The sequence below is a fragment of the Pelodiscus sinensis genome, chromosome 16, assembly GCF_049634645.1.
Source record: "Pelodiscus sinensis isolate JC-2024 chromosome 16, ASM4963464v1, whole genome shotgun sequence".
Taxonomy (NCBI): domain Eukaryota; kingdom Metazoa; phylum Chordata; order Testudines; family Trionychidae; genus Pelodiscus; species Pelodiscus sinensis.
Genome location: NC_134726.1, coordinates 30,520,493 through 30,530,892, shown reverse-complemented (window position 1 = coordinate 30,530,892; position 10,400 = coordinate 30,520,493). Strand labels below are relative to the sequence as shown.

Sequence of the window (10,400 nt, the reverse complement as noted above, 5' to 3'; positions counted from 1 at the left end):
GACCAGCGCTGACTACAGGAAGCCCGAGGCAGAGTTGCTCTGCCCCAGGCTTCCTGGAATCAGCCGCTGATCAGTTTCAGCAGCAGCTGACTTGGGGACGCTTGGGGTTCTTAAGTTGAATCTGTATGTAAGTCAGAACTGGCGGTCAGTTTCAGCAGCGGCTGAATCTGGACGCCAGTTCCGACTTACATACAGATTCAACTTAAGAACAAACCTATAGTCCCTATCTTGTACGTAACCCGGGGACTGCCTGTACACTGACTTCCACTATGTTACTCACGTGGCTGAAGTTGCATCACTTAGGTTGACAGTCCACAGTAATATATGCAGGTCCTTAGACAGTTTCCTGTTGCATCTGTGTACTTTAAACATGAGCAAAGCCATTTCAGGAATTCCATTTCTTTCAAAAGCAGGGACGACCTCACTGGCTCTTTAGCGGATGGCAGCACTCCAATGCCTATTGGCCTCGGGTGCAAGAGCTGACTCTTGAGAGATGCGAAAACAATGAGTAGCCCTGTGGCCACTTAGAAACTAACAAACATATAGGCTACGTCTACATTGGCAAGATTTTACGCAAATACTTTTCATGCAAGAGTTTTTGCGTTAAAGTATTTGCACAAGAGAGCGTCTACACTGGCATGTGCTTTTGCACAGGATATGTGCTTTTGCGCAAAAGCATCCATGCCAGTGTAGACACTCTCTTGCACAAGAAAGCTCCGATGGCCATTTTAGCCATCGGGCTTTCTTGTGCAAGAAATTCATGTTGCCTGTCTACACTGGCCTCTTGCGCAAGAACAGTTGCACAAGAGGGCTTATTCCTAAGCGGGAGCATCATAGTTCTCGTGCAAGAAGCACTGATTTCACACATTAGAATGTCAGTGTTCTTGCACAAGAACTCCCTGCCACTGTAGACAGACAGCATGTTTTTGCGCAGAAGTGCCTGCTTTTGTGCAAAATCTTGCCAATGTAGACACAGCCATATAGTATCAAGAGCTTTCGTGGGTCAGACCCACTTCATCAGATGAGAACTTGAGAAGTGAACACCTGTTTTGAGCAATTCCTTTATACCGCATGTTGTGTATGGTTCTCTATGTGGGGGCTGAATGGTTGTGAATGTAAAATCAGGTGGCAGAATAATAGTGAGTCATGGACTTGTGATGTCTCAAAGGCATCATCCTGTGGTGAAGTAGCCTTATCACCCCTGTAAGACACCACTTTTTTATTCTATTTTCTTTCTCTTCTTAGCACCTTTGGACCTTGTAGCTTGGCTATGGATGTCATTACCTCATTTACAGTAAACATTGACTCAGTGATCTACCCCAGCCACTCCTTTGTTAAGCAGATTAAGAAGATAAGATGTTTGATGCCTTTTAACCATTTTTCATTCTGATTAGGATGTCTCCCTTATCTTACTGAAAACCAATTGGGTAAAGAATTGCGCATAGTCTTGATATTGTCAAGTGATGATTTCAATAGTATCACATGGTAGTACTTAAAAAACAACAAATGGTCTCGTAGCACTTTATAGACTAACAAAACATGTAGATGATACCATGAGCTTTTGTGGGCACAGCTCACTTCTTCAGATGACCAGAGTTTTAATAATATTACTAATAGTAAGTAATACTTGTCAGTTATGGGATGCTGGCAGGCTGGGTTCCAGCTCTTGCCAAGGCTACAGGCATTAGCTAAGAATGGACAAACTTATACCCTACGGGGCATTAAATATTGTCATTTAGAAATTAAAGCTTATAATTGTAACCCTTCTGCCAGCTGGAGCCAACAGCCACCAGGTCCAGGTTCAATATCTAGGGCAGGAGTTGGCAACCTTCCAGAAGTGGCATGCTGAGTTTGACCTTATTCCCTTCTATTTACAGATCTGCATGACACTGATACTTTTTAAAGTCAATAATAGTCCTGCTTACATTTTAGCAGTTTCATTAATAAATACATTAAGATGCAGATCTTACCTTATTTCAGTCTTCATGGATGTTTAGTTTTTGTCCTTTCTCCAGAGATTGTCAAAAAAGTGGCTGTGTTGTGCATTCTTTGTGATATGGATTCTTCTGTGTCTCAGACACAACTTGATGCATTTTTGCTTAAGCCACTCATTTTCTATTACTCTTTCTGAGGGCTGGATTTCAATCTGTGGACCAGCAGCGCTGTTAAAAAAAATGGGCTTTTTCTGCTATTTTACACAAATCTGTTAATGAGGAGTTGTGCCAAGAAGGATGAATCATTTTAACCATTAAAAACAAATAAATAGTTCAATATAGAAATGTCCAATGTGTGAAGGAATTAAAGCCCTAATGAAACAACCGAGTACAGCAGAATGCAACAGCATACTGATGTGTGGGTGGGAAACTGCAATGCCAGATAGCTATGAGGTCTGACAGATGCAGCAGCTGCCAACGCCACATGGCCCCAGTCCTGGCCACTGGAGGAGCAGCCACAGTGGCCATGCAGCTCTGGTCCTGGCCACCAGAGGAGCAGCCACCACCACGAGGCCCCAGTCCTGCCCACCAGAGCAGTTGCTGCCACCATGCGGCCCTGGCCAGTGCCAGAGGAGTAGCTGTCGCAGCCACACAGCCCCGGTCCTGGCCCTGGCAGCTGGAACAGTCATCACAACCATGTGACATTGGCTCTAGCCACCGGAGGAGCAGCCACGTGGCCCATGTCCCGGCTCCAGCTGCCAGAGGAGCAGCCACTGCCGCCACTCAGCCCCAACCCCCAGAGCAGCTAGGTAGTTATTATGAGGCCTTGGCCGCAGCCCTGGGGAGTTGGGGAGAGCAAAGAAAGCCCATGAAAGTTCATGATTCTATATATTTTGGTTAGTCTCTAAGGTGTCACAGGACCACTCGTTGACTAACACGGTTAACCCGCTGAGATTTTATAATCATTTATGTTAGTTTGACACGTGTTTATTGCCTGGGGCAGGTGCTAGACAGACAGCATTGGAAATGGAAGTCTTCTGTTTATCCAGAGAATAGGCACAGTAGGTGCAAATTTACCCCATGCTGCCTGAATGTTACCTTGGACACGGTTACACAGGAGACGGGAATTCAGGCCCTTCATCAATCTTTATCCTGTTTGCCTTTGGCAAAGTGACTGCTGCTGGTTCTGTGACAAACACATCTGCTGAGAACTAGCTCGGGTGAGACTACAAATCGCATGAGCCCCACAAGCAGCTGTCAGATGGTAACATCCAGTGGTTGCAGGTTTAGTCTTAAAGCTTGTTGAAACCAGCCTAAGCTTTCCACATGATAGAAGCACTTTCTTCAGTCATTACATCATTTGAATTTGGTGCAAATGCATTGGGACCAAGAGACAGTGGCGTGCATTTCACCAGGCAGTCCTCCATGTGTGGAGTGCTGCTGCAAGAACAAAACCATGCAAACTGAAAGCTGAATCAGCTGTAATGACCCAGAGGTAGGGCGAAAGGGGATGAACACAGCTTTGAATGGCGTCAGTGTGGCTGAATTCCTTTGACACTTCCCCAAAAGTAAACCATATATTACTACTGTTACCATGTCGTTGAGAAACTTTGCTTGAGCAAGTGAGAAAAGCTGATTAGTCCGAAGGAGCATATCAGGTTGAACTTAAACCTAGGAGTGCGTTTAGCTTAGCTAAGAGGCACATGGCTTAACCCAACATACCAATGGAGTGAGTGGAGAGAGAGCCTTTATGGGTCTCTAAGCCCCTTTGAAAGATATTGGGACATGTACCCGACATGGTTGGGCTGGTGCCTTCTGTGCAGCAGACAGCAAAACACAGTCAAATTATTAACTCATAGCGCTTATTCCTGAACTGTAATGGGGTCTCCCTACCCGTTCCGTCGAAGGCTATATCTATATCTAAACTACATCCCTTTTCTTGAAAAAGGGATGTAAATTAGGCACTTTGAAATTGCAAATGAAGCTGGGATTTAAATTTCCCGAGCTTCATTTGCAAAATGGCTGCTGTGTTTTTTTCTGAAAAGGGGCTTTTCAAAAGAAAACCCGCCGTTTAGATGAGGACTCTATTGAAAATAAAATCCTTTTTTGAAAGATCCTGTGCTCCTCATTTTTTGAGATGAGTGTTGCTTGGTCTCCCCTTCAGTGTTTGCTGGTCTAGCTGTGTGTGCCATATATTTGAGATAGCAGACCAAGAAAGAGCTGAAAAGATACAAAGGTGTTTTGCTCTCATGCAGAAGTAGCAGCAGGAACCTGCATCAGTGAGGATTATGAAACATAAACAATGGAAGAGGTAACTTCAGGTGTAGGATTCCATGTCTGCCCCTTCAGGGTTGTCTCCTAGTTCATAGCTGACAAAAAATCTTCCTCTATTTCCTTTTTCTAGGCAAGGAAAGCTCTATACTGGGCACGTCCTCTGTACAGAAAGTACATCATGTTTCCCTAATGGAGCATTCTACCAAAGTCCACATTGATACAAATTTAGAGAAAATAACATGCGTGTTCCTGTCCAGCCATCCGCTACGCAATGGTAGAAGCAAGCTCTTAAAATGGATGGTTGGTATAAAAGTCGTTTAGACTGTCTCCAGAGCTTTACACAGCTTTTTCCGATGGATTGGTATATTTCCGTTGGTTAATTGGAGTCAGAAGTATCCAATTTAGGATCTGTGTTTCTAAGCTGCAGCTAGAAGTAGCTCTTGCTGCTGCTGACATAATGCTATAATGCTTTGTGCTCTACAGTAAAGATTGATTACAACAATGATTTTCCATCACACAGGAGCCCCTAAGTGCATCTCAAATGTTACAGATTGTAAAACATATACAGGAATCACTTCTCCGACCCTCAAATGCAGCCACTTTTGGGGAAACCTGTGGCAGTTGTTAAGTAGAGCTCAGAAATAAAGAGCCATACATCTTAGATAAGAATGTGTAATGTATTAGATCGCAGACTATGACCAGCTAATTTACAATTTGGAAAGGATACCGTAATTAAAACATTGTACACTTGTGAAACGTGCCAAGGGATCAGATCACAGAGAGTTAAGACCTCGGTTTTACATCTCATTTAAAAGATGGCACCTCCAGTAATTCATTGATCCACATTGCTGTATTTGCTCATTCCTGACTCAGAGGGAAGAGCATCCCATTGTGCAGAAGTGGAGGATTTGCCAGGTTTTCCAAGGGTTTGCATGCAGTGTGGGTGGGACTCTGTGTCCCTTGGTGTTACGGGTTTAACAGGGGGTGGGGAGAGGGAGTTTATTGTTACAGGGACCAGCACGGAATTTGGGTCGGAGACCCCAGTAACTGGTGACCTGATGACAGGGAGGCCCAGCTTGGATGGCACAGCCAGTTCTGGCCAGTAGTGGGACAATGGGCTGCAGGAAGAGGAGCCCTGTGACCTGACCAGCTGGTTCCAGCCTCGGGGGAACAAAGGTCGGATGAGAGGAAGGAGGGGAAAGAGAGAGGCCCAGATCACCCTGTTTACCTGGGCAGAAGACAAAGGACAGGGAAGGAGAGATGCTGGGGCCAGGAATATCAGAGGCTCAGCTAGAGGGAGCGGGAACAAGAAGAACCCACACGGATGCAGGAGAGACTCAGACATCCTGTGCTTGAGGGAGGCCAGGCCTATGGGCTCTGAGAGTCCCTATACTGAGTTCAGATGCTTAATAATCCTCCTGTTTTATGCTGGCTGAGAGTTGCTCCGGTCTGGAGGACAGGTTGCATTATTCCCTCTAGGAGCACAGGCCCCAGGGGCCCAGAACGGGTGGACTGGAGGCTCAGAGAGATGTGGTCCCAGATTCAGATGGGGCTTAACCCCCGAAAGAGAATGGGTGCTGGAGAAGAGGGTGTTACAATGAAGGGGGTTCCCCCCGTGACGCACATGGGGCCAAGAGTGGGTACAACGTGAGAATCCATGACACCCATCTCAGTCAATGTAACCTTCCTGCAGCATTAGAGATTTCCCTAGAAGTTTCCCATTTAACTAACGACAAAGCCCACCCTGCTGAGGTTGGGAGATGTAACAAGATTATATGAACTGCATGGACACTGGCTCCGATTATGGATCATATGCCCTAGAAAAGGGTTGATATGTGTGTGGAGGGGGGGGAGAGAGTGGAATCAGATGTTGGCATCATCTCAGTGCAAATAATAAGGAATTACATTGATTTTCATTGTAATGATGCTTTTATTAGTACTTTTTGGATTACTAAATATGAAACCATACCACATATTATACAGAGCATTCAGAATTATTGTTATTTGGAATCTAAGGCCACATCTTCACTTACTGGATGATTGATGCTCTGGCGATTGATCTTCTAGGGCTCAATTTAGCAGGTCTAATAAAGACCTGCTAAATCAAATCCTGAGAGCACCCTCATCGACCACAGTACTACTCACTGTTGTGAAGCATAAGAGAAGTCAATGGGAGAGGTTCTTCTGCTGATCTCCCACTGTGGAGCCGCCCCATAAAATCAATGCAAGGTATATCGAATCCAGATACACAGCTGGAGTTGTGTATCTTGCATCCATTTTCTCTACCAGTGTAGACCTGGCCTGAGAAAGACAGAGTCCAGGGAGCCTTCTCTGAGGAGTACAACAGTTGACGAGGGCACCCTCACAGTTTGATTTAGTGAGTCTTTACTAGACCCACTAAATCAAACTCCAGAAGATTGACTGCCAGAGCATCAATACTCCAGTAAGTGAAGATGTGGCCTCAGTATCCAACAGAAACATCCTTCTTTCAAACTCAAGTCCTCCAGGCTCTAAGGCTATCCCAGCACTGTACTTTGCTATATTATTACAATTCTTTCATGTTTAAACCCCTCTGTCAAAGTTACAAAATGGAAGAATAGAGAACAAAGTTAAAAAAATCATAACTGGGTTAATATCTGTGTAAAGAATAACTCCCAATGGAGACCACTGGACACATAGTAAGCAGGCAAATACCTCCCACTTTGCAAATTGCTGCTCATAAATGGTAATTGCTTATACCTCACTCCTTCAGTTAACTTATTTGCAAGCTGAGCCATGTCCAAGTGTTTAGTAATGGCAGTGACCTAAAAGCATAGCAGAATCTAGCTAAGTCAGCTCCAGAAGTTAGTCACATGAATTATTTCTTGCAAGGCTGTGGTCACTTTAACACTTGACAGGGCCATGACACTGCAGCATCACATGATCCAGGAAAACATCCCCGGATGTCACCAGCCACATGAGGTTAAAAAGGCAGAAGACAGATGGGGCCAAGTTAGTCAGAAATAGGAAAGGGGCCAAAATAGGCAGCCCCAGTCACACACAGGCAATTTGCTCTACACCTTGGAGTCAATTAAAGTGCCAGAAGAGACTGATGATGTCTGAATAAAATTGCTGAGCGAGGTCCAATGTAAAAAAAATAGCTTAATAAAAGCTCTTGAACTTGCCGTGCTGACGGTGGTTCAGAGGCAGAGCTAAGCTAAAAGGGTGAGAATCGTGAGATGAGGAGTAATAAGGCTCAGCTAGACCCGGGTAATTTGCATCAGCCTAGCACTGATGTGTTTGCTTTGAGGCACATAAAATGAGACTGACATCAGGGCCATTTATCCCAGACATGTGACAGTGATTTTGGACTAGGCTTCTGGAACAGCAACAATGACTCTTCCAAACCAAGATGAAGCCTCTGATGCATCAAGAGCTGCCACAGACAGTACTTCCATAGCACCAGTTTACCCGCCATTGAGGGCAGCAGGTTCTTTGATGGCTGGTGCTTGGTTTACACTTAAAATATAGATCAACCCAGGGCCGTCCTTACCCATACGCAGAATATGCAGCTGTCTCAAAATTTGGGGCACCACTAGGTCTTAATGTCCACCCACCTGCTCTTCCTACCCCTGGTCTGTGGCTCTGCTTCCTCCCTAGAGGATCTAGTTAACTTTAAAGTGACAAAGCCTGCCAGACCTGTTTGCAGAATATTGAACCTGTGAAAGCATTTGCCAACCCCAGGTATATGCTGCAGTGGCTGAATTTACTGTGTTAGTCCACAGGACCTTAGTTTAAACTTTGTTTTAAAACTAGTTCATTAGTGTGTTGCTGAAGATTATAAAAATCAGATCTCTAAAAAACCATCCTCCTCTTGCCTCGGGCTGTCATTAGGGAGAGGGGCAACAGTTTAATAATATGGTGCAGGGCCCCATAAACCCTAAGGATGCCCCTGGATCAACCTAACTATGATGAGCAGGGGTGCGAACAATTCCCGATCACCCCTGAGCAGTGTGGTGAGACCATCCTCACCTCCAGTCTAGAAATGACTTGGCAGATGGAAGAATTCCTCCATCAGCCTAGCAGGGTCAGAGGCTAATCCCTGTCTGGCATGCTCTGTCCCCATGCAACCTATGTTTTGACTTCCTCTTTACCTTATCTCTACATTCCTAACTAATGCCGTCCTGCACTATATAGTTTATAGGATGTTCTCCCTGGGGTGTTCTCCCTCTTCTCTTAGCTGGCTCTAACATTCTGTCTTTGTAGCCTACTGACCTATCTTAGCCTATTGACTTATCTTATTTAGCACAAATGGCATTTTCAGCCTGATTCATTTACCTCCCTATTGATATCTTCCAAAGAAGGAGGCCTCCCTCCTCCCTCCACGCATCGCTGTGTATTAAGTCATGTCAGATGAGGCTTCAGGTACACTGCTTCTCCTGGACGTGGGTCGTGTCCTACATTGACAGAAAAACCCCTTTGGTTGATGTATAGTAGGGTGCTATGGTGTCCCCCCCACTGTAGCTCCTAGAGCATAGATGTAGACAAAAAGTACACCTACGCCATAGTCAGAGGCGTGACGGCAATATGGGTAGGGAGAACTGAGCTCGCTTCGAATGATCTTGCACAAATAAAACAGTCGTGAAGCCCCAGCTGTAGGGGCTAACTGCTCAAGTGCTTCCAGGGTCCCCAGAAACGGTCGCACTACCTGTGCAGTCGTGGTTTCACTACTATTATTACTCAAGCTAGCAAGAACCAAGCTAGTTCGGGTACATCTACACCTAGGAAGGTCACATCTCTGATGGCAGTGTCGCTATGCCCTGGGGCGTGTGGCCTTTATACAGCATCATACCAACTTCCATTTTGAAGTTGAGTCTAGCCGGATGGGAGGTGACACCATTTTTTGTCTCAATGCCAGTGGCCTGATTCTCAATTTACATTAAACCCTCTCTGGCAATATAAAGGGGCAGCTTAAATGGATCTTAGCATAAATGAGAAAGAGGCCTGGGTCTCTCAGTGTTTCTAGAAGTTGAACTCTACTCAGCATGTACTTTGTGTGGGTTTATTTGCTATAAAAGCCATTTACATTCCTTTCTTGCACAGAAGAGCCCATAAATTTCAGTATGTTGTGTATTCATGAGGCCCCCCCTTCCACAACAGCTGGGGCTTTTTCTACATCGTGCTTTTGTACCACTTTACATGGCTCCTTCCTCTTCTTGTGTGACAGAGAGAGAGACGAATGGGGCAGAGGGAGCAGCTGGTAGCCAACTTTGATCCGTTGCAAATTCTTTTACTCCTCTGGATCGACGTGGGTTCTGGGAACCATCTTCAGAATGACTGGCTTCTTGGGTTGCATTAAACCCTTTGTGTCCAACACCAAGGGGATCTTCACCATTAGTAAAGAAAAATCAAAAGAAAGCCAGTGAATGCGGGGAGCGAGGAAGGGACACAGCAGACTTCACAGGCTTCTCTGACAAAAGCCCAATGCCCTGGGAACAGTTAAGGATCTGTCTACACGTAGGGCGGGGGTTGGGATCTCTAGCTTGAGCAGACTTATAGGTGCTAGCTCTCAGTAAGCCAACAGGTGCAGAACAGAGTGTCGCCTAAGCAGCGTGAACAGCAGGAGGGGCCAGCTGCCTTGCTCACATACCTAAGGGTTTGTCTACACAGCACCCTTACTTCAAAACAAGCCACACAATCTGTACCACGTAGCTTATTTCAATCTTATTTTGGCACTGTCTTACCCAGGCCATTGCTTGGGCCAGCCTCTTGCCCTCCCCCACAGGGGTTGGGGCTTGCAGCAGGTGTCTGTGGTACCCTCCTAGGACTCCCTCCCCTGCTGTTTCTGCCCTGAAGCTGGTATGACTCAAACTTTTGCTTTGCTTTGCTTTGCTTTGCTTTGCTTTGCTTTGCTTTGCTTTGCTTTGTATTCTATTCTATTCTATTCTATTCTATTCTATTCTATTCTATTCTATTCTATTCTATTCTATTCTATTCTATTCTCCTCCTCTCACTCTCCCCTCCACCTTCCAACTGGGGAGGCTTTTAAAGGCCTTCAATAAACCAGCAGTGGAATCAGCTGGCCCCAGTCTGCCTGAGCCAGCTCCCTCCCAGCTGCTTCTAATTGCCCTGCTGCCTTCTGTTTCTATTTAGCAGGTCTTTCCCCTTTGGGGGCTGTCTTTCTCCCACTCTGCAGGAGCCCTCTGGCCTGAC

The 10,400-nt window shown here is 45.6% G+C and overlaps 1 protein-coding gene across 2 annotated transcripts in view; it reads right to left on the bottom strand.

The window, feature by feature from the left end:
- Positions 1–6,118: 6,118 nt before the first annotated feature.
- LOC102447293 (cytochrome P450 3A24-like) overlaps positions 6,119–10,400 on the bottom strand; it is a 33,929-nt gene continuing 29,647 nt past the window's right edge. For both annotated transcript variants that reach the window (XM_075899638.1, XM_025179009.2), the window contains one exon: positions 6,119–9,573. In XM_075899638.1, the coding sequence (XP_075755753.1) occupies positions 9,478–9,573 (96 nt within the window). In that variant the 3' untranslated portion in view covers positions 6,119–9,477. The remainder of the gene's footprint in view (positions 9,574–10,400) is intronic.